This window comes from Mobula hypostoma, chromosome 1 (genome assembly GCF_963921235.1).
Source record: "Mobula hypostoma chromosome 1, sMobHyp1.1, whole genome shotgun sequence".
NCBI classification, from domain to species: Eukaryota; Metazoa; Chordata; class Chondrichthyes; order Myliobatiformes; family Myliobatidae; genus Mobula; species Mobula hypostoma.
This window is the reverse complement of record NC_086097.1, coordinates 32,961,912-32,987,118: the sequence shown is the minus strand read 5'-3', so window position 1 is coordinate 32,987,118 and position 25,207 is coordinate 32,961,912. Positions and strand designations below refer to the sequence as shown.

The following is a 25,207-nucleotide window of genomic DNA, read 5'->3' as shown; positions in this document are numbered from 1 at the left end:
ATTTGCTGCAATCGCATTGCTTCCTCAGCACTAACTTCCCACTAACTCCCCCTCCACCTATCTTCGTATCATCCACAAACATTGCCACAAAGCTATCAATTGTATTACCTAAGTCATTGACAAGCAATGTGAAAAGCAACAATTCCAATACTGACCCCTGAGGAACACCACTACTTACCAGCAGCCAACCAGAAAAGTGTCCTTTTATTCCCACTCGCTGCCTTCTGCCTGTCAGCCATTCCGCTATCAATGCCAGTATCTTATCAAACCTTATCAAGGTGTGTGGCACCTTACCAATGGCCTTCTGAAAATCCGAGTAAATGACATCCACTGCTTCTCCTTTATCCAACCTGCTTGTTACTTCCTCGAAGAACTCTAAAAGATTTGTCAGGCAAGGTTTCCCTTTACAGCTGACTTTGACTTATTTTATCATTAGTTTTCAAGTACCTCGAAACCTCATCCTTAATAATAGACTCCAACACTTTCCCAATCACTGAGCTCAGGCTAACTGGCCTATAATTTCCTTTCTTTTATCTTCCTCTCTTCTTAAAGAGTAGAGTGACATTTGCAATCTTCCAGTCCTCCAGGACCATGCTAGAATCGAGTGCTTCTTGAAAGATCATGACCAATAGATCCATCATCTCTTCAGCAAACTCTCAGTACTCTGGAGTGTAGTCCATCTGGTCCAGGTGACTTATCCACCTTAAGACCTTTGAGTTTGCCCAGTACTTTTTCCTTTGTAATAGCAATGGCACTCACTCCTACTCCCTGACACTCACAGACCACTGGCACACTGCTAGTGTCTTCCACAGTGAAGACAGTTGAAAAGTGCCCATTGAGTTCATCTGCCATTTCTTTGTCCCCCATTACTACCTCACCAGCATCATTTTCCAGTGGTCCAATATCAACTCTCACCTCTCTTTTACTCTTTAATTAACTGAAAAAAAACTTTTGATATCTGCTAGTCTGCCCTCATATTTCTTCTTTTTCCTTATAGCTTTTTTAGTTGCCTTTTGTTGGATTTTAAAAGCTTCCCAGTCATCCAGCTTCCTACTCACTTTTGCAACCTTATATGCCCTTTCCTTGGCTTTTATGTAGTCCTTAACTTCCCAAGTCAGCCATGGTTGCCTAGCCCTGCCATTTGAGAACTCCTTCGTCTGTGGGACACATCTGTCCTATGCCTTATGAACTGTTCCCAGAAACTTCAGCTGTCTTTGCTCTGCCACATTCCCGCCAGCATCCCTCCTCCAACCCCCCTTGGCAAGCTCTTCTCCCATGCCTCTGTAACTCCTTTTAGTGCATTGTGATACTGATACATGTGAGTCATGTTTCTCCCTCTCAAATTGCAGTATAAATTCAATCATATTATGATCACTGTCTCCTCAGGCTTCCTTTACATTGAGCTCCCCAGGAAGATCTGGGTTGTTACACAACACCCAATCTAAGATAGTCTTTCCCCAAGTAGGCTCAAGTACAAGTTGCTCTAAAAAGCCATCTCGTAGGCATTCAACAAATTCCCTCTTGCAATCCAACTCCAACTTGATTTTCCCAAACCCCTTGCATATTAAAGCCCCCTATTACCATTGTCTCATTACCCTTATTACATACCTTTTCCAGCTCCCTTTGCAATCTCAACTCCACATCTTGGCTACTATTTGGAGGCCTATATATGATTCCCATTATGATGTTTTTGCCCTTGCAATTTCTTAACTCCACCCACAAAGATTCAGCATTCTCTGAGACCATGTCACCTCTTTCTGAAGATGTAATTCCTTCTCTTACCAACAGAGCCATACCACTGCTTATGCCTTCCTGCCTGTCCTTTTGATAGAAAACATATCCTTTGAGGTTAAGCTCCCAACTGTGGCCTTCTTTCAGCCATAACTCTGTGATGCCCACAATGTCATACCCACCAATCTCTAATTACACCAGAGTTCATCCACTTTATTCCGAAATCTACACGTATTTAAATACATCACCTTCACTCCCGCATTCTTCGCTCTTTTGAATTTTGCCTCAGTGGTACAATTTAACTCTTTGCTCTGTATGCATTTGTATCCAATCATTTGGCTTGTTCTTCCTTACATTCAAGTTACACCCAACACCTACTTGTAAGCTTACTGGCTCATCCTCAGCTCTATCATCCTGGTTCCCATCCTACTGCCATGTTAGTTTAAACCACTCCAACAGCTCCAGTAAACCTACCTGCAAGAATATTGGACCCCTCGGATTCAAGTGCAACCCATCCCTTTCGTACAGATCCCACCTGCCCCAGAAGAGGTCCCAAAGATCCCCGAATCTGAATCTGTGGCCCCTGCTCCAATTCTTTCGCCTCACATTTTTCTCATTCTATTCCTATCCTCACTGTCACGTGGTACAGGCGGCAATCCTGTGATTACTACCCTTGAGGTCTTGCTTCTCATCTTCCTTCCTAACTCCCTATATTTTTCAGGACCTCCTCCCCTTTTTCTTCTTATGTCATTGATACCAATATGTACCATAACTTCTGGCAGCTCACCCTCCTTTTTCAGGATATTGTGGACGCGTCCAGAAACATTTCAGACCCTGGCACCTGGGATGCAAACTACCACCTGTGTTTCCTTTTCTCCTCCACAGAATCGCCAATCTGTCCCCGACAACAGAGTCCCCTATAACTGCTGCCATCCTTTTCAGTTCCCTACCCTTCTGAGCCCCAGGGCCAGACTCAATCCCAGAGGCACGACCACTGTTCCTTCCCACAGGTAGGTTCTCCTCCACCCCCCCAAACAGTACTCAAAATGGAGTACTTATTATTGAGGGAGACAGCCACAGGGATGCTCTCCACTATCTGATGTTCCCCTTTCCCTCTCCTGACAGTCACCCATTTATCTGTCTCCTGTAGCCTTGGGGTGACCACCTCCCTGCATCTCCTGTCTGTCACTGCCTTACTTTCCCTAACAAGCTGAGGGTCATCGAGCTGCAATTCCAGTTCCCTAACATGGTGTCTAAGGAGCTGCACTTCCATGCACCTGGCGCAGATGTGGCCATCGGGGAGGCAGGGAGTCTCCTGGAACCCCCACATCTGACACCCAGAACAGAACACTGGCTCTGTAGACATAACTCCTATTCTCTCAAGATTTAAATAAGAAATAAGGAATAAATTTAGCTAGACTCTGCCTGTTAGCTAGACTCGCCGAAGCCCTGTTTGAGCCTAAGCCTTCCTGCTCTGCCTCAGACTACTTTGACACCAACCGCTCCCACGATGACCGCTCTGCTAGGTGGTACCTCTCTTTTATAGAGACTCGGTTTTCCATCAAAAATATTTATTTGACCTGTGTGGGAATGCTCCTGTTGCGTCTGTGCAGTACTCCAATCAATGACTCCCATCAAAAAACTTGCTGCTTTTTCAAGCTCTTTGTCGGACCTGCACAGGAACGTTCCTGTTGAGTCTGCGCAATACTCCAATGAAAAAGCCCATGGTATTATAGGAAAAATACTAACATGGATGGAAGATTGGCTAAGTGGCAGGAGGCAAAAAGTGAGAGTACCAGTGAGTACCAGTGTTCCACTGGGGCTGGTGTTGGGACCGCTTCTTTTCACGTTACATGTCAATGATTTGGATGACGGAATTGATGGCTTTGTGGACAAATCTACGGACAATACAAAGATTGGTGGAGCAGCTGGTAGTGTTGATGAAGGATGTAGACTGGGAAAATGGGCAAAGAAGTGGCAGATGGAATATAGTGTAGGGAAATGTATGGTCATATACTTTGGCAGAAAGAATAAACCCAAAGACTATTTTCTAAACAGGGAGATATCAGAGATGCAAAGGGACTTGGGAATCCTTGTGCAGGATTCATTAAAAGTTAACTTGCAGGTTCAGTCAGTGGTAAGGAAGGCAAATGCAATGTTAGCATTCATTTTGAGAGGATTAGACTTTCAAGGCAAGAATGTAATGCTGATGCTTTATAAGGCATTATATTAATCAGACCACAGTATTGTAAGTACTTTTGGGCCCCTTATCTAAGAAAAGATGTGTTGGCATTGGAGAGGGTCCAGAGGAGAATCACAAGAATGGTTCCAGGAATTAAAGGATTAACATATGAGGAGTTTTCGATGGCTCTGGGCCTGTACTTGGGGGAGTTAAGAAGAATGAGGGAGGATCTCATTGAAACCTATGAAATATTTAAAGGTCTAGATAGAGTGGACGTGGAGAAAGATGTTTCCTAAAGTATGTGGGTGAGGGGGTGGTGGTAAGGACCAGAAGACACAGCCTCAAAATAGAGGGACGTCCATTTAGAACAGAGATGAGAAGGAACTTCTTTAGCCAGAGGATCGTAAATCTATGGAATTCATTACCACAGATAAGTTCTGGATTAGTCAGGGCATCAAAGGTTATGGAGAGAAAGAAGAAGTATGGGTTTGAGAGGGATAATAATTCAGCCATAATGATATGGCAGAGCAGGTCTGATGGGCGAAGTGGCCTAATTCTGCTCCTATGTTTTATTGTCTTGTGGTCTTATCGTATAAGAGAATCATTTAATTGTCTTATAATGGCAGGGTAAAAGCTGTCCTTGAGCCTGGTGGTACGTACTTTCAGGCTTTTGTATTTTCTGCCCAATGTCTGGGTGGGTGGGATCTTTGATTGTACTGGCTGCTTTACTGAGGCAGCAAGAAGTGTGGACAGAGTCCATAAAGTGGAGCCCTCTGGTGTTGGGCAAATAATACAGCCTGTTTAATGTGGTTGACTGTACGTAACAAGAGCCTTGATGTGGGGATGTCAGCAGAGGGTAGTAAACTAATGAAATTTGCAAAAAATTAATCCTATTTCAAACACCTCTAAACCAAGGCCACACCAACCTCAGTTGCTGAGCGACAAGGTGTAATCAATGCCTGTGTTTGCATGCACTCCACGTTTGAGTGGAGGCCAAGCTCCACGGCATCGCCGACTCATTCACTGAAGTGTACCACACTGCACTCAGAAGCCAAGCTCCAAGGCATTACTAACTCGTTCACTGAAACACATCAGAGGATGAACCATACACTAAAACTCCACAAGACCAATAATCCCTGCCAGTCTGCCCCTGGCTGTATCACATTGCACTCAGTCAATAAAGGTTCACGCAAGGTCCTGGAAACCATGGACCTGTTCCCACACATCCAGAGCCACCTCTTGGTGGAAGCAAACATTGATGGACACAGTGCTAGTGTACACAGCCTGTAGTCAATTAAAGATTAAAGATACAAATTAGCTTTGTCACATGTACATCAAAACATAGTGGTTTGTGTAAAATCAAATCAGCAAGGATTGTACTGGAGGCAGCCTGTAAGCGATGCCATGCTTCTGGCGCCAACGTAGCAAGCTCACAACTCACTAACCCTAACTGGTGTATCTTTGGAATGTAGGAGGAAGCCGAAACACCCAGAAGATATCTGGGTGAGAGTAAGAGTTCGGCACGGACTAGAAGGGTCGAGATGGCCTGTTTCCGTGCTGTAATTGTTATCTGCTTATATGGTTATATCCAAGCGGTTATGGAGAGAATGAGCAAAGTTCTTTACAGTCAGTGGCTGGAATTGAAACCTGATCACTGGTGCTGTAAAGCATTACGATATCCGCAATGCTGGTGCTAGAAATGTGGTGACACTTATGGGCTGCCCCAGCACATCCTTGGAGTGTTGACACAGATGATACATTTCACTGTATGTTTCAATGTACTTGACAAAAAAGCTAATCTTTAAGATTTTTAAGAGCCTCTTAAGTGCCTCTACCTACCATCATCTTGATCAGCAAACACTAACTACCCAACACTGTGTAAAAAAAAATCCTACACATCTCCTTTGAATGTACCCCCTCACCTCAAATGCATACCTTCTCCTATTAGATATTTCCACCCTGGAAAAAGGTACCAGCTTTCTATCTGTGTATCTCAATTTTATTTAGCTCTATCAAGTTTTCCCTCAGTCACTGCCATCCTTGAGAAAACAACCTAAGTCTATCCAACTCTCTTCTAATTCAAGGAGCATCCTGATAAACTTCTCATGCAGCCTCTCCAAAGCCTGCACATCCTTCCTGTAATGGGAAGACTAAATTTGAATGCAATGCTCCAGATGTGGCACAATCAAAGTTTTATAACTTCCTGACTCTTGAACTCGGTGCCTTGACTAATAATGGCATGCTTGCCAGATGCCTTTTTTATCAGCCTAATGATTTTTGCAGCCACTTTCAGGAAGCTCTGAGCTTAGACCCCAAGATCCCTCTGTACATCTCAGCTGCCTCTAACACCCTCACCACAACTGAAGGCAGTGTTCAGAAGCCCCTTCACCACCTGAAACCTCCCTTACATGCCTCTGCCCCTCCATCCTCCTTTCAAATGGTGCCCTCCCACGCAGCACAACTATACCTGTTGGATTGTTACCTTTTAACATTATTTTGCTTTTATCGTCAGAAAACAACTGGGTTGAAGTGCTGCATAAACATGCACTGACTGCATGGCCCTTACATAAAATAAAAGATCCCTACCTTGTCAGTCCTTCTTCGTAGAGATACACCACCAGAGGGTCGAAGGAGGTTACCAGAACATATAACCGCACATCAAACTTGAAGTCTGTTGGTAAGTAGGAAATAATTAGCTCCACAATTGAACACACAGTGATTAGACACGGAACTGAACATCTAAATGCATGAAATGGCAACTTGGTTCAGCCTCAGTATTAGAAGATTCAAACACATGAGAAGCCTTGGCTGTAGCACTGAGAGTTTCGAGGCTGTATTTAGATGAGATTAAATTTTTAAAGATTAGCTTTACTTGTCAAATGCACATCAAAACAGAGTGAAATGAGATGTTTGTGTCAAATCAAATCAGCGAGTATTGTGCAGGGCAGCCCCCAAAGTGTTGCCATGCTTCCGATGTCAACACAGTATACCCGCAGCTCATTAACCGTAAATTTTTGTCTTTGGAACATGGGAGAAAACCGGAGCACTCGGGAGGAAACACACATGGGAGAACATACAAACTCCTTCAAGACAGCAGCGTACTGAACCTCAATTGCTGGTGCTGTGAAGTGATATTCTAACCACTATGCTACCTTGCCGCCCATTGAACACTGATGATCAAAGTACCAAGTAAATTTATTATCAAAGTAATTATATGCAACATATACAACCCAGAGATTCATTTTCTTGTGGGCATTCACAGTAAATACAAGAAACACAATAGAATTAATGGAAGACTGCCTCCAAACAACCAATGTGCAAAGGACAACAAACTGCAAATACAAAAAGAAACAAAAGAGGAGGAGAACGAGGAGAAGGAGGATGACGAGGAGGAGGATGGAGGAGGAGGATGACGGAGGAGGATGAAGAGGAAGAGGAAAAAGAAATGTCCTTCCTGATGTGGTTTGTTATTTTATTTCTAATTACTAGATCTCACTGCTTACTTGTAATTTCACAGCTGTTGTTGACTGCTTATTATCCTGTTGCTAAGCAATTAGTTTTTGTCGTCAGGTTGGCCATTTTATATTGTTTGCACATTTCATTTAGTCGCTATCAGTTAGAAGCACTTTGTTAGAAGTTGAGGGAGGTTTGATCAGTGTTTGAATCTACCTTTCGCGAGAATGCCAAGAAGTACTGTCTTTTTACTTGTCTCCATTCGTACTGCAACGTGTGGGTGAATAGCAAAACTGATTACAACTACGCTTGGACTGGCGTTTACCTACCTGTCTAGCTTAAGAAAACTGGGAAATGGAATCACAGTTGAGAGTGTCTTTTTACTATTCTGCCTTCGCTCAAAAGTTTCCCAATTTCCTTAAGCTAAACAGATAAGTAAACTCCAGTCCCAGCACAGCCATGGTTTAAAGGTGATTTTATTATTCACCAACATGTTACAGTAAACAAGCAGCCAAGTGGAAAGATACTCTCAATGGTGATTCCATATAAGATAATGATTCTGCAAGTTCCCGCATTACAGTAAGTTAAAATGTCAGCATTGGAGAAGAGGAGACTTGAAACCAGGTCAGTGTGTTTGTTGCGTTCGTCTAGATTATCGAGACAGACTAGCAGATCAGCAGCCAGCATAGTGGTGATGGAAACCCATGCAAGGGCCAAAGCAGCGCTAGCCAGGGCATCATTTGCACAAATAGAAATTGTTGTTAAAGTGAGACAGACTGAATTCAATATAGAGAAATCCCGCATGGAAGCCACATTAGAGGCACTGCAACATGAAAAAGAGGCAGAGGCAACTTTAGCCAAGGCCAAGGTTTTTGAGATAGTCTTGGAGCAGGCAGCTGATAATGATGATGCTAGATCAAACTCACCATGCCATTCAGCCAAGAGGACTACGAAGTATTTTCAAGACCAGTCTGCTTATGCTAATATCCACCCACCAGCAGACACTGAAGACTTAGTCTAGCCAATAAAGACTGCAAGGTTTGGGGGGAGGCTTCTCTTCCTCAGGATAACACAACTCGACACCTATTACCCAAACAGGACAGAACAAAGACTGACTTCTTCAAATGCTCGTACTTACATTGAACAGGCAGATACCTCATAACATTCATTGATCGGCCACTCTCTCGCCCATAGGTATGAAGGAGACATGCAGCCATGTAATAGTAGATTCCAAGGCTCCTATGTACCATAGCATAACAAAGGTGATGACGCTGCTCAACTTCCTGGTAAAATGCTCAACAGCCCCAATGAACCCCAGCTAAATGACAATATGTCAGATCTTGCAAGATTCATAGCCCATTATGACCTGCTGACAGCTGGACTCACAAAATTCGATGATAAGCCAGAATATTACTGGGTTTGGAAGTTCATGTTGTCCAATGCCACTGAAGACCTCAGCCTCAAGCCTAGTGAAGAACGCGTCCTACTGACTGACTAAAGGCTACTATTCTACAATTTGATCTGATTGACCCAGAATCTGATGCTGAGATCTGTCCACAGGTCACATGCCATGCTACTAACATCTCCAGCAGCTGGTTAGACCCTAAACGCTTTGAGGAGTTCTCAAGTTGGCAATTGCCGTCACATGCTACAGCAAGACTCATGCATATGACTAAATCATTTGCAAGAAAGAGTGACTGCAAGGGATGGCATATCTGCAACAGTCCCAGGATAACTTAGGTCAAGCAAGACCATTATTATCTGCAGTCTGCAACATGATGCCTTTAGCAAGAAAACAAACAGAATAACTGGAAAAATAGACTGTCAGAAAATGATTGAAACGTGAACTCTGATTACAAATCTATAAAAACCGAAACAATATTTTAAGTTTGTACAGATTTGTTTTGCATTCAACGTTGTATATCTGATATGATTTAACTGGCTTATATCGAAGTTTGGGTAGTGATCCCTCTTGAGGACAAAATTTTACTCCTGTATTTCGAATCCAGTTGATGGTCTTATTACTCTTAAATATTTGACTACGCAATTGATCAGGAGCATTGACTCTAATATGTTTAATGTTTTTTCTGTGAAAGCCATGAGTTCAGTTGGTGGCATCTTTTACAGATACCAGGGCGGGGAGTGTTATGTACTTCCTAATGTAATTTATTATTTTATTTCTAATTACTAGACCTCACTGCTTACTCGCAATTTCACAGCTGTGGTTGATTACTTATTATCGCATTGTTAAGCAATTAGCTTTTGTTGTCGGGTCAGCCATTTTATATTGTTTGTATATTTCATTTTGGCACTGTCAGTTAGAAGCACTTTGTTGGAAGTTGAGGGAGTTTTGATCAGTGTTTCAATCTATCTTTCATGAAAATGCCAAGTAGTACTGTCTTTTTACTTGACTCCTTGCATACTGTAACTAAAACCACCTTCAAACTACAACCATGCCAGGACTGGAGCTTACCTATTTGTCTAGCTTAAGAAAACGAGGAAACTCCTGAGGGATAATAAATAAACAATAAATATCACGAACATGAAATGTAGAGTCCTTGAAAGTGAGTTCATAGGTTGTGGGAACTGTTCAATAATGAGGCGTGAAGTTGTCTCCTCTGGTTCAAGAGGCTAATGATTGCGGGGTAATAACTGTTCCAGAACTAGGAAGTGTGGGTCCTGAGGCTCCTGTAGCGACTTTCTGATGGCAGAAGAGAGCATGGCTTGGATGGTGGGGGTCCTTTGATGATGGATGTTCCACTCTGTGTAGAATTGCTCAATGGTGGGGAAGGCTTTACCTATGATGAACTGGGCTGTATCCACTACTTTTTTAAAGATCTTCCATTTAAGAGCATTGGTGTTTCCATACAAGGCTGTGATGCACTAGTCAATATACTCTGTACCACACATCCATAGAAGTTTGTCAGAGTTTTAGATGTCATACCGAATCTTTGCAAAATTCTAAGCAGAGATGCTGCCATGCTCTCTTCATAATGGCACTTATGTGCTGGACCCAGTACAGATCCTCCAAAATGATAATACTAAGGAACTTAAAAGTTGCTGACCCTCCCCACCTCTGATCCCCTGATGAAAACTGGCTCATGGGCCTCTGGTTTCCTCCTCCTGAAGTCAATAACCAGCTCCTTGGTCTTGCTGACATCAAGTGAGGAGTTGTTGTGGCACCCTCAGCAAGATTTTCAATCTCCCTCCTATATGCTGATTTGTCACGACCTTTGATTCAGCTAACAACTGTGGTGTTGTCAGCAAATTTAAATATGGTATTGGAGCTGTGTTTACCACACAGTCAGAAATATAAAGCGAACAGATCAGGGATCTATGCACACAGCCTTGAGGAGTACTTGTGCTGATGAAGATTGCGGAGGAGATGTTGTTGCCAATCTGAACTGACTGGAATGTGCAAGTGAGGAAATCGAGCATTCAACTGCAAAAGGAGCTATTGAGGTCAAGGTCTTGAAGCTCATTCAAGCAACACATACACAATTCTGAAGAAACTCAGCAGGCCAGGCAGCACCTATGGAAAAAAGTACAGTCGATGTTTCATTCTCATTGATCAGTTTTGAGAGAATGATATTACTGAATGTTGAGCTGTAGTCAATGAAGTATAATACATCTTTGTTATCCAGATGTTCCAGAGTTGAGTTAAGAGCCAATGGAATGGCATCTGCTGTCGACCTGTTGTGATGTTAGACAAAATGGAGTGAAGTGGATCCTAGTTGCTTCTCAGGCAGGAGTTGATATGTTTCATCAGCAACCTCACAAAGCAGTACATCACAGTGGATGTGAGTACCATTGGATGATAGGCATTGAGGCACATCACCACCATTGGGAGGACAACAAGGGGAGTTCTCCATCAAGTTATTTTTTCAATGTTCAGCAGAAAGCCAACATCACCTGAAATATTTAATGTCATTACTGAGCAGCAGACATTGTCGATACACCTCCAATGTAATTCCCTATCTTGGAGGCCTGTGAGTTAAGAATTTTCTGGTGCACACATATCAATCAGCATCATAAAACTACTTGTAGCTTTATTATACAGTACATTTCACATCCCCTTGCAAATACTCTTCAGCAGTAAAGAATTGGAAAATAAGTCTATATTTCACAAGCAGTTAAATTAATTCCTTACGTGATCTTATACAAGCACATCTCCACATCCCAATCACTCAGCACTGATGTGCCACAGGGGTGTGTTCTCTCCTTTCTCCTATTTTCTCTCTACATCAATGACTGGATCTCCAGTCATCCATCAATTAAACTGATAAAGTTTGCAGCTGACACCACTGTCATTGGACTAACCACCAGAAGTGGCGAATTAAAGTTCCACTACAAAGTAAACAAGTTAGTGTTCTAGTGCAATCACAACGAATTGAAGCTGAATGCCCTCAAAAACATGGAGATGAATATTGATTTCAGGAGAATTGTGTCGCTTTTCCACCCACTCATCATCAACAACTCCATAGTCAGTACCGTTTCAGCATTCGGGTTCCTGGGCATCATTACTCTGCAGGACCTCATGTGGGAGAACCATATCCCCTTCATTAACAAAGGGCTTTGCCGAGAATATACTACTTGCAGCAGTTGGTAAAATTCCAGCTTCCTCAGAACTTACTGGTACAATCACTGCAGGACTTGTACATGTCCAGGACGAAGAAGAGACCAAGAAAAATCATTGCAGACACTACCCACCCTACAAAGTTCCTTTTCCAAAAGTTCCCTTCTGGAAAGCTCTACAGTGCTATTAAAACAGAAACTTCATACTATTTTAGAAGTTTCTTCCCCCAGGCGGTTAATCTGATCAACCATTCTTGTTAGTCGTCACTGCACTGTAGACACTTCAAACCACCTTATACAATGCTGCTTACATTGCAAGACCATGCAGGAATTTATGTATTTATGCACATTTCATTCCATATCCATCCTTTAACCTCCAACTTTCTTTTTATATAATTCTTTATGTGTTGAATGTTGCTTTTTGTTTCATATTGTGCTCTTACCAATACACAAAAGCAAATTCCTAATACATGTGAATGTATATGGTGAATAAAGTTGATCTCTGATCTTACTTAACATGGTGGAAAGGTGGGTACATCCCAACACAAACTCTTCCTTATACCCTGAGGCAGTTAGTGAAGGTCATGCACTTTGGTAGAAGAAATAAAGGGATAGACTATTTTCAAATAAAGGGAGAAAATTTAGACGCTACAAAGGGACCTAGGAGTCCTGATGCAGGATTCCCTAAAGGTTAACTTGCAGGTTAAGTCAGTGGTAAAGAAGACAAATGCAATGTTAGGATTTATTTTTTAGAGGACTAGAATATACTCGTAAATGCCAGGATGCAATAATGAGGCTTTATAAGGCAATAGTCAGACTGCAGTTAGAGTATTATAAACAGTTTTGGGCCCCTTATCTAAGAAAGGATGTGCTGGCATTGGAGGGGATTCAGAAGAGATTCGCGATAATGATCCTGACAATGATATAATGAGTGTTTGATGGCTTAAGGCTGTACTTGCTGGAGTTTAGAAAAATGAGGGCGGGGGTCTCATTGAAACCTATCAGATATCGAAAGGCCACAAGAGTGGATGCGCAGAAGGTGTTTCCTATAGCGGGAAAGTCTAGAACTAGAGGCATAGCCTCAGAATAGAAGGATGTCCCTTTAGAATAAAGATGAGGAAGAATTTCTTTAGCCAGAGGGTACTGAATCTGTGGAATTTATTGCCACAGACAGTTGTGGAAGCCAAATCATTGGGTCTATTTAAAGCTGAGGTTGATAGATTCTTGATTAGTAAGGGCATCAAAAGTTACGAGAGGCTAGGAAAATGGGGTTGAGAAGATTAATAAATTAGTCATGATGGCAGAGCAGACTTGATGGGCTGAATGCCCCAATTCTGCTCCTATGCCTTTTTGGTATTATGAATGCTAATCATATGTGCTGATGTCCTGGATAGCTTTTTGAGAGCTCTTTTGGTGGGACTATGAGACAAGATGTCAGACAAAGCTGTATATGTGAGTACAATTACAATATTTAAAGGGTTTTAGACAGGTACATGGATAGGAAGGGTTCAGAGGGATACAGACCAAACACAGGCAAATGGGACTAGCTCATGGGTAGGCAACTTGGTCAGCATGATGAGTTGAGCCCAATGTGGGAGGAGAAGATGGCGGCGCGCCGCGCGTGCGCAGCCCTCCAGTGAAAAATGATATTGTATCTGTTAAATAGGGGCCGTGGACAATTCTGATTGATGGAGAATGTACGTGAAAGCACAGAGGAACATCTGGAGAAATTTCTGAAACGCCCGTTCGCTGCTATCATTACTGTGTGGTCGGGAATCTTTTGGAGGGTAGGCCTCAAAGTCCCCGGCCTTGCCTGCTTTTGGCAACCGAGAGGAAGGTTGAATCTTTCCGACAGAGATGGCGCTCAGTACACGGTGTCGGAGAGCTGATCAGAGCTCGAAGTTTTCGGATGACTCAGAGTCGGATTGTGGTCGGCATGGCAGGGAGAGTTATTTTTCCTTCTCCCGTCTGCGTGAGATGTGGGACATTTGAGAAACTTTGGACTTTACTGTGCTCATGGACATCTTCATCAAGTTATGGTATTGTGCACTGTTGTAACTATATGTTATAATTATGTGGTTTTGTCAGTTTTTTCAGTCTTGGTCTGTCCTGTGTTTTGTGATATCACACCAGAGGAAATAATGTATAATTTCTTACTGCATGCATTACTAAATTACAATAAAAGAGGACTATGTGTCTTCATAATCATAAATGGCCTGTTTCCATGCCATAACTATTACTATATTACTTGATTTCTGTTCCCACGATGGACCATTCAAGTCAAATGCCATGAGCAGTTACAGAGGCAAAGAAGTGTGCTTGATTTCACACTTGCAGTTTAAATGGTTAAATACATTTCAGGAAAAGAAATGGGTATATTGCAGAGAAAGAAAAAACTTACCATCTATCAGCAGTGGGGAGCGGATGTAACGTGAAACTAGGATATTCTCATCTGTTGTAATTTGATTGGGCTGAAACATTGCAAGTAGCAAAACATTATTATAGTCACATGGACAAATGTACAGCAAAAAACTTTGTTTTGCATTCTATCTATATGGATAATTTCATCACATCAGAGGATCGAAGCAGTACAAAAGGAAAATTAATAGATAGCAGAATAGAACATGAGAACAGTACAGCACAGTACAGGCCCTTCAGCCCACAATGTTATGCCAACCTTTTGAACCTACTCTGAGGTCAATCTAACCTTTCCCTCCCACATAGCCTTCCATTTTTCTTTCATCCATATGCCTTAAACCTTCATGTATTCTCCTCTACCGCTACCCCTGGCAATGCGTTCTGACATATCTCTGACATCCCACCCTATACATTCCTCCAATAACATAAAATTTTGCCCTCTCGTATCAGTCACTTCCACCCTGGGAAAACTGTTCTGGCAGTCTACTCTATCTATGCCTCTTATCATCTTATACATCTCTATCAAGTCACTTCTCATCCTCCTTCAAATAAGGAGATGTTACAGACATGCTACAGTGAACATAAATAACATAGTTTGAATGAATAAAACAAATAGATGTTGAGAGCCACGTTGAGGCACCAATTAAAATTGAATATTTACTGATTAATCCCACCTCTTGGAGAAGCACAGAAATACGTATACTTGATGAAGATTATATACATCCAGAGCAACTTAGTACCTTTTCTGTGAGGCACTCATGTCAACTGAAGCAAATAGCCCACAGAGAAGGTACAAATTTGATCCCCAGTGTCAAAGTCTGGGGTGTGGAAATCATGCAATTTTACTTTGAAAGGACAGGATTGAGAACCAAACTCATGTGAGTGTTTCAAAGATTCATGATACGCCTAGTGGTTGTTTCTCTGTAGGCAGCACGGCAGCACTTTCATGTCTGAGTCAAAAGCTCCCACTCCCAGACCACCCCCAGTCCATAAACCAGCTCTGCCATTATTGAGAGTATGTTGTGCTGTTGGGGTGCTTCTTCCTGATGAGACAGAGAAACTGTCTCTCATCTTCCACCCTGTCTCCACCTTCACTGAACTCTCCCCCACCTGGTTCTATCCCTCCCACCCCCGCAACATCTGCTTTCACCTATCTCCAACTTGCCTCTGTATTCTACATCCACCCCTTCCCCTCCTGGCACCTCCTGCCCATCACCCTTTCTCAGTCACCTATCTCCCACTTGTGCCCATCTCCCTCTCACCACTTTATACCGGATATTTCCCCTCTCCTCTCTCTCCCCTGATGGGGGGCCTCAACCTAAAACATTAACAATTCTTCCCTCTCCACATAAAAACAGCATGCCTGCAGTGCTTGGCCCCCACAATGCCTCCAGCAGTTTTTATTGGAGTCCCCCTAACCAGTCCATGCCTTTCCAGGTAAACACAAATCCTTTCCTTTAGAATTTTTCTAGTAATTTTCCTAGCAGTGATACAAGGCATGCTGGCCTGAAGTTTTTAGGCTTATTTCTATTGCTTTGTCAGAATAAGAGGATATCATTGGCTAACCTTCTGTCTTCTGATACCTCACCTATACTGTAGAAATCACTATCAGCCCCAGTATCTCCTCCCTCGTTTCCCATAGCATTCTGGATTGGTTGCATCAGGCCCTGGGGATTTATCCACCTTGTGTGAAATAATATTTCTAAACTTTCCTCCTTCCCGTCACAGACAATTTCCACAAGATCAGCTCATCCCTCCTCTAAATTCTCCACGCTTCACATCCTTCTCCCTGGTGATTTTTTTTTAGAATTCCATCATAACCCCTGGCTCCACATGCAGATTTCCCTACTATACTCTTGCTTCTAATGCAATTATAGAGGGTTTTGAGATTTTCCTAAATGTCGCTTGCCAAAGCCATTTCATGTCCTCATTTTGCCCTCTTAATTTCCTTCTTAAGTAAAAGAGTAACAGAGCAATACAGAACATATACAGACTCCTCAACCCTAGCAGTCCATGCCGACCAGGGCACCCACCCAACTAGTCCCAATTTTCTACATTCGGCCCATTTTCCTCCAAGCACCTATCCAAGCACTTCTTAAATGTTACTATTGTACCTGTCTCAACCACCTCCTCAACATAAAGAGAAATACATTGTTTGTGTTAGCAACCAACACACTCAAGGATGTGTCTACAAGTGTTGTCTGAATTTCTAAAACAGCATGCCTGCAATGCTTGGCAGAACAACACAGAATGCAACAAAACAGAACACAACACAATGAAACAACAATAGTAAAACAAGCCCCCATTTCCTCCTACACACCCACACACATACATAAATTCTCTAACACTGAAGATAGTCCATATTCTTTGGCTTCCAGTCTCTAGTGGACTCAGATTCAGACACGGATGCACTGACATTGGGTCTTCAAAAAAGTCTAGCTGATTCAGAGCATATATTCACCACCCTCTGCATGAAGTAGTTGCCCCTCAGTTTTCCCTCTCACCCTAAATCTATTCCTCCAAGTTTTAGACTCCTTTACCTTGGGGAAAAGACTCTTACTATCCACCTTGCCTCTCATAATATTAAACATTTCTATATGGTTTGCCCTTATTGAAATCTGGCCTGTGATAGTTCAAAATGGAGGCAACACATATGGAATAGCACTCAGATCCATATGTCATAAGCACACAAAAACCCAGAAAATACGTACAGCCACCTGTCTGGCCTATTAGGCACCTCTTGAATATCCACGGAAAAGTCTGTGGTTCTGACAGTGCCCTCTCATGAGTTACCACAAGCAAGTCATCCTCGATCCTGAGTGAATTGTCTATAAGAACAGAAGATCACAGTTTTGTGCTACCTTAAGCGTGTAACTATCCTATTGTGAGTACCCAGTGAGTGCTATTGTGCTGCTGAAGCTCATGGAAAAGTCACTGCTAATCCCCACCTGATTTGGTATCCATTCAGGAAGGTTTTCCAGCATGGATCGGAGACAGGAATCACAACATGCAGCTCACAGCTAGACCACAGAAACCCACCAACTCCACTGCACTGTCATTAGAACATTGAGACTTGTTATTGCACTCACGCTTCTCCAGCAGACAACCATCCTCTTCCCTAGTACTTACGCTGCTGACAAGATAGACACCACGACCCCTGGAAGATGCCACGGGCTTGACAATCCATGGTCCTTTATCCTTTGAATGTGCATCTTGTGAAAAAAAATAAAAACTGGTTTTTGAGAAAAACTGTTCCCAAAGTCTGGGGACAGGGTCGAAGTCAAGTCCTCACAATGGATCCAGAGTGAAGTGTACCAAGAACTGAGGCCCAGAGACCACCCAATCCCAAGGAACTAGAATAGCTACAGCACTCTGTCCCCTGATGCACAGGATTAGGTTTGGCTAATGTATGGCATTGAGTATGGCTGAGGAACTAGAACAGCTCCAGGACCCCATCCCAAGGGATGAGATTAGGGTCACAGTCCTGCCACATAACCAGTGCCATCTATCCAAATGTCCGGAATTAGCTTCACTTTGGGCATTATTTGAGGGCATTTTATTTGTTCAGAGTCTGTAAGATCACTTTATCAGTTAGTTAAATGGATCAGGACAATTTTATAATCCAAGGTTAATAAAACTGATGAACATGAAGAGTGCATTCCATCAGATGCTTAAAAGGAATCAAAGGACAATTAGATGGCTCTCTGGAGAAAAGTTTAAAAAAACATAACAACAGGATATCATTACATAAGAGATTCAGCAAATACTGGAAATCTTGGGCAACACACAAAATGCTGGAGGGACTTAGCGGGTCAGGAGTATCTTTGGGGGTGGGGGAATGGACAGTCAACATTTTGAGCGGAGACCCTCCATCAGGACTCAGCAGGATGTTTTGAGGAAGCAGACTAATAGTCATTTGCTGATAATGACACATATTACAGTACTACCATTCTAGCCACTGTCACCAAGAGCATGGAACCACCACAGTGTAACCTCAGCAATTGTTGCCAACAACTGTGGAATCTGCGTAGGCAGTCAAAAGGTAATTCAGAGTAATCTCCAGATCAGCCTCCCCTCCCCCCCTTTTAAATCTACTCCTCAGCTTTTTTTCTCCAGTCCTGCCGAAGGTTTTCGGTCAGAAACGTTGACTGTACTTTTTCCCCATACATGTTGTGTGTTGCTCAGCCCCAAGCAGGTGTCCTTTGTGAAGAACATTAGTAAATCAATTCAGTTTTCAATAACAAAGGCAAAATACTACAGATGTTGGCGATCTGAAAAAAGTCAGAAAATGCTGAAAATACTCAAGAGATTGGGCAGTGTCTATGAAGAGAGAAACAGAATTAACTTTTCAGTTAGATGGTTTTTCTTTTGCTTTTGCGAGTTAAGAGATAAACGAGTCAATGCCTCCCTCAAGCATACATTATATACTAGCCTTTAGCACCTAGCCAACAGTGCCAGTATTTATATCATTCTGCCTCTCAACTTCAAGCCTGCATGCTTAACCCCCTACTCTACTCCCTGTACACATGATTATGTGGCTGTAAACAGCTCCAATGCCATATACAAATTCACTAATAACACTATTGTTGTTGGACGATTCACAGGTGATGAGTCAGCATATAGGAATGAGATAGACACCTGTTTGTGTAGTGCCAATCTCTCACTAAATATCAGTAAAACTAAAGAGCTAATTTTATCGTTATGAGGGAGAAGGAGGGTGAACATGCTCAAGTCTGCGTTGGCAGATCAACAGTAGAGAATGACAGCAGTTTTAAATTCCTGGGCATTAGCGTATCAGATGATCTGTCCTGAGCCCAGCTCATAGATGGAGTTACAAGGAGGGCACGACAGTGCCTTCACTTTATTAGGTTAAGGACATTCAGCATGTCACTGAACACTCTAACAAGCTTCCACAGATGGACTGTTGAAAATATCTTGCCTGGTTGCATCGTGGTCTGGTACAGCAATTCCAAGACATGAGAACACAGAAGCTACAAAGAGTACTGGACTCTGCCCAATACATCACTGGCACAAACCTCCCCACCACCAGGAGTACCCACAGGAGGCACTGCCTCAAAAAGGTAATATCTATCATCAAAGATCCCCACCATGCCATGCCATTTTCTTGCAGCTACCATTGGGCAGCAGTCATAGAAGTCCTGCATAATCATGTTCAAGAATAACTACTTCCCTTAAACCATCTGGCTCTTGAACCAACCTACACAATCCTAATCTCTACCTCAATATAGTAATATTATGACCACATTATATTAAAACAAACATATGGTTGAAGTACTAAATATTTTTAAAAATTCTAATTGTGTTCTTTCATGTAAATTTTTTTTTGATTTATCATTCCTCTCTGCACATTGTGTATCTGACACTATATGACTGTGATGCTGCTGCAAGTAAGTTTTTTTTATTGCATTTGTGCAAACATGTATTTGTACATGACAATAGACTTAACCTTGACATTTTTTTACTCCAGGTTTCCACATTATTACAAACGGGTGTTCCCCTTCTCCCTCCTCTTCCACTTAAAACATATTTTACTTCAAACTTTTTCCAGTTCTGATTAAAGTTCAGCTGCTGGAAATGTTGATTATGATTCTCTCTCCACAAATACTATTGGAGCTGCTGGCCATTTCCAGTATATTCTGATGACTAGCCTATCACTGTCAAATGTTACTTTGTGGGCACTTTTACTGAAACCAAATTGTGCAAATGGAATTCAAATCCTCAGTTTGTTAAGGTGGGAATGAAATAAAAATAATCACCATTCACTCAACCTAGTCTCACTTGGACTAAACTGAAGCGTGACAGTATAAAATGCCCTTACTCGATAATTCCTGATACTCAGAAGGGAGGATAAAGGCCTGAGGTATAATGTTGAAGTGTTTGAAACCATGGGTCTGTTGCATGCGTTGAATATTTTTATACAGCCGATCCTTCCTGGTCAACTCATAGGATCTGGAATGAGAAAATAATCATCAGAGTTTCAGCACACTTTTAAGCACATTTATCAAAGTATAAAATTAAAAGTAAGATTACCACTGATAGAACTTAGCTGAGCAAAGCAGCACAATCCCCACAATAGCTAGTGCTTTCTCACAGCTACAGTAACAGAAGGTTTGATGTTGACCTGACCTCAAGTGCTCTCTGTGGAGTTTGCATGTACTATTCCCTGTGGCTGCACAAGTTTTCTCCAAGTACTTCAGTTTCTTCCCACATCCCAAAGACGAGAGCTAGTAGGTTAGTTGGCCACTGTAAGGATACCTTGGTGTAGGTTTGTGGCAGGAGGATTAAGAGGAATTTGGAAAGGTGGAATCTCTAGGGATGCAAGAAGAAAATGGGATTATTGCAGATGGGTGTTTCAGGTCAGGACAAATGCAATGGGCCAAAGGGGTTGTATATGTGCTCTACGATTCTATCTCTGACTATGGTTGAAGTGCTGGAATTCTAATGGTATTAGACCATGACAAGAGCATATTAGGTCACTCGGCCCAATGAGTCTGCTCTGTCATTATTATTGCTAATAAACTTTTCCATAATGAAACTAAAATGTGATATGCTACTCTTCAATGGAAATGGCATGTTGGACTAGATCTCAAAGAGAGACAGTGAAGCTTTGGTAACCCCCGCCAGATTTCAGCCAATCACACCACTTTTTTAAAGAAAAAACTGTAACTAGATGCAAATTCAATATACAGAATAAATACAGAAGAACAAATATATCATCAGTGTTGCATTTCTATTTAAAGCCTTCTCCAAATCCAATTATATGCTGGTTTGAGATTTCTGTGCAAATATCCCAAAAAAACTATGGTTTAATAACCACAGAAAAATGACAGCCGCATTTTATTTCTGAGAGGTCTAATTTCAGCCAAGATTTCAAAGTAATTGGCTCAATACTAATGAAACACAATCTTGGGCTGTATGAATTGTCTATCTGATTCTGATGAGTTGCCTCCAGCATACCCACAGAATGTGGTGGTTGTTGACTTATGTTTCGATGTACATGTAATTAAGCTAATCTTTAACCTTTAATGTCTGAGTTGAATATACATTCCCAAATCCATATAAACCTGGTTACTAATTGTTACCCTTTGCAGCCTCAGCACTTTCACAAATCAGAACAACACACATCAAAGTTGCTGGTGAACGCAGCAGGCCAGGCAGCATCTCTAGGAAGAGGTGCAGTCAACGTTTCAGGCCGAGATCCTTCGTCAGGACTAACTGAAGGAAGAGTGAGTAAGGGATTTGAAAGTTGGAGGGGGAGGCGGAGATCCAAAATGATAGGAGAAGACAGGAGGGGGAGGGATGGAGCCAAGAGCTGGACAGGTGATTGGCAAAAGGGATATGAGAGGATCATGGGACAGGAGGTCTGGGAAGAAAGACAAGGGGGGGGGGACCCAGAGAATGGGCAAGAGGTATATTCAGAGGGACAGAGGGAGAAAAAGGAGAGTGAGAGAAAGAATGTGTGCATAAAAATGAGTAACAGATGGGGTACGAGGGGGAGGTGGGGCATTAGCGGAAGTTAGAGAAGTCAGTGTTCATGCCATCAGGTTGGAGGCTACCCAGACGGAATATAAGGTGTTGTTCCTCCAACCTGAGTGTGGCTTCATCTTTACAGTAGAGGAGGCCGTGGATAGACATGTCAGAATGGGAATGGGATGTGGAATTAAAATGTGTGGCCACTGGGAGATCCTGCTTTCTCTGGCGGACAGAGCGTAGATGTTCAGCAAAGCGGTCTCCCACTCTGCGTCGGGTCTCGCCAATATATAAAAGGCCACATCGGGAGCACCGGACGCAGTATATCACCCCAGTCGACTCACAGGTGAAGTGTCGCCTCACCTGGAAGGACTGTTTGGGGCCCTGAATGGTGGTAAGGGAGGAAGTGTAAGGGCATGTGTAGCACTTGTTCCGCTTACACGGATAAGTGCCAGGAAGGAGATCAGTGGGGAGGGATGAGGGGGACGAATGGACAAGGGAGTTGCGTAGGGAGCGATCCCTGTGGAATGCAGAGAGGGGGGGGAGGGAAAGATGTGCTTAGTGGTGGGATCCCGTTGGAGGTGGTGGAAGTTACGGAGAATAATATGTTGGACCCCGAGGCTGGTGGGGTGGTAGGTGAGGAATACATATACATATACACATATCTGGTGTCTCAGATAACTCCCATCAGTAGGTGTCAACTCATGGGATAATTCTCATCAAGGTACGGAATCCTTTATAGGTGTCAGCTTATGTGTTGCTGGCCTTAGCACCTGCACTTGCAGGTCCTTCCTTGAATATTGTACTATCCCACTATCTAAGAAATATGCAAACTCCTCATTCCAAACAAAACGTACCATCATACACTTAGCTACATTGCATTTATTTATCAAGTCTATTCAAAAGCCTGTTCAGATTTTGTTGCCTGTAGCAGCTGTTCTCCACATTGTTATCCCTCCCTACTTACCATGATGTGATCAGATCTACAGATATGACATGACACTGTCCCTCTAATATACAGCCAACGTCATTAGTGATAGATAAACAATGTCTCCTCATCATCCCAGCAAGATAACCTTTGCTTGAATCTCAGGAATGAATCAGAGTGGTTCATGAAGCAGAAATATGATGGTTTAGATACGTACCTGGGAAAGTGGTTGACTTTTTGAAAATCCAGCAGTGAGCGGAATAGATAGGGTTTCAAATGGGAACCGGACCACATCAAATTGAAATCATTACTGTTGGGATGGACCTGTAAGGTTACACAAACATGCCAGGGTTAGAACCACCTCTCACTTCTGGGAAGGGATGCAGGTAACTCTCAGGACAGAATAGTATGTTGAAATACAGAGTAAACTTTTTCCACTATAAGCCACCTGGAAAGACAGCAAAAGTCTACTGAATTATGGCAAGTTCACCAAGATGCTTGGTACAACCTATCAGCAGATTTTCTTATAAAACTGCACAACAATGTACCTAAGAGAAATGATGCCATTTAAAAGGCAAAGGGTGGTCACACCAAACGTTGATTTGATTTAGTGTTTTACTGTTTACTGCTCTTTCTTGTAATATTTTGATGTTTAGAAACTCATCAATTCATTATTTTTGAAAGCATATTCGTTTTACAGAATTTGTTTACATGTACCTAAGCCTTCTGCACAGTACTGCAGATACATAAGGCAGAAGAAACAGGAGTAGATCACACAGCTCCTTAAGCCTTCTCCATCACTTAGTAAGATTATACTTGGTCATGGACATCAATTCCCTTTTCTTCCCCAATCCCATATCCTAATTCTATCAGTTACAAGAATCCAACAATTTCACCCTCGTAGTTAACAACTAAATAGAGGTTGTTGACTTGACAGAGGTGTACAAAATGATAAGAGCCACAGATCGAGTGGATATTTTTGCCTAGGGTGGAAATAGCTAACATAAGGGGGAAAATTTTATGATTGGAGAAAAGTATAGGGGCATATCAGAGGTTGGCTTTTATTACACAGAGAATGGTGGGTGTGTGGAATGTGCTGCCAGAGGTGGTAGAGGCAGACGCGTTAGGGGCAATGAAGAACCTCTTAGATAGGGACATGGATGATAAAAAAAATGGAGGGCTATGTGGGAGAAAAGGGTTAGATTAATCTCAAAGTTAAAAGGGCGGCACAATATTGTGCTCTGAATTGTGCTGTAATGTTTTATGTTCTAAAACATTCACAGTATTTCATGATTCCAGATTCACACAGTCCTGCTCCTCAACTCAGATGTAAGCAAACAATCCCTTACCCAAAGATGTATTGAGTTCTAAATGCTTCAGCCACAGCTAACAACCTTACAAATCTATGACACTTCACATGCTCTTGATCTTTTCAATAATTTTAGTCCCTGACCCTGATCATCTTATTTTCACTATGGATGTCCCAGTATGCTTCCATTCCCCATCAGGAAGGCCTCAAAGCTCTCAGTTTCTTTCTGGACACCAAACCCAACCAGTTCCCCTTCTCCACCACTCTCCTCTGTTTGGTGAAACTGGTCCTCACTCTCAATAAATTTCTCCTTCTGTTCCTCCCACTTCCTTCAAATGAAAGGTGTAGCCATGGGCACTCGCATGGGTCCCAGCTATGCCTGCCTTTTTGTCAGCCAATTGGAACAGTCTATGTTCCAAGCCTATACTGGTATCACTCCCTTAACTTTTTCTACGCTATATCAACGACTGCATTGGTGCTGCTTCCTGCACTCATGTGGAACTCATCGACTCCATCAACTTTGCCTCCAACTTTCACCCTGCCCTCATATTTGCCTGGTCTATTTCTGACACCTCCCTCCATTTTCTCAATCTCTCTGTCTCTATCTCTGGAGAGAGCTTATCTACTGATATTTTTTATAAACCCACTGATTCCCACAATATCTGGCCTATACTTCTTTCCACCCTGTTACTTGTAAAAAAAAAAAAATGCCATCCCTTTCTATCAATTACTCCATCTCTGCCACATCTGCTCTCAGGGGAAGGCTTTTCATTCCAGAACTAAGGAGATATCCCCCTTCTTCAAAGAAAGAGATTTCCTTTCCTCCACCATTAATGCTGCCCTCAGCTGCATCTCTTACATTTTGTGCACGTCTGCCCTCACTGCATCCTCCTGGCACCCCACCAAGGATAGGGTTCCTCTTGTCCTCACCTACCACCCCACCAGCCTCCATGTCCGGCACAGAATTCTCCGTAACTTTTCCCACCAGCAAGCACCTTTCCCTCTCGCCCACTTTCTGCCTTCTGCAGGGATCACCCCCTATGTGACTCCCTTGCCCATTCATCCCTCTCCACTGATCTCCCTCCTGGCACTTATCCTTACAAGCAGAAGTACTACGCCT

The 25,207-nt window shown here is 42.6% G+C and overlaps 1 protein-coding gene across 9 annotated transcripts in view; it reads right to left on the bottom strand.

Annotated features, from left to right (window-relative positions):
- The window catches only part of ttll5 (tubulin tyrosine ligase-like family, member 5), a 508,510-nt gene that overhangs the window by 417,195 nt on the left and 66,108 nt on the right, over positions 1-25,207 (bottom strand). For all 9 annotated transcript variants that reach the window (XM_063045983.1, XM_063045976.1, XM_063045953.1 and 6 more), the window contains exons 5-9: positions 22,996-23,102; positions 20,199-20,329; positions 17,489-17,571; positions 14,343-14,412; positions 6,500-6,584 (exon numbers count right to left, since the gene is read on the bottom strand). In XM_063045983.1, coding sequence (XP_062902053.1) covers positions 6,500-6,584; positions 14,343-14,412; positions 17,489-17,571; positions 20,199-20,329; positions 22,996-23,102 — 476 coding nt within the window. The remainder of the gene's footprint in view (positions 1-6,499; positions 6,585-14,342; positions 14,413-17,488; positions 17,572-20,198; positions 20,330-22,995; positions 23,103-25,207) is intronic.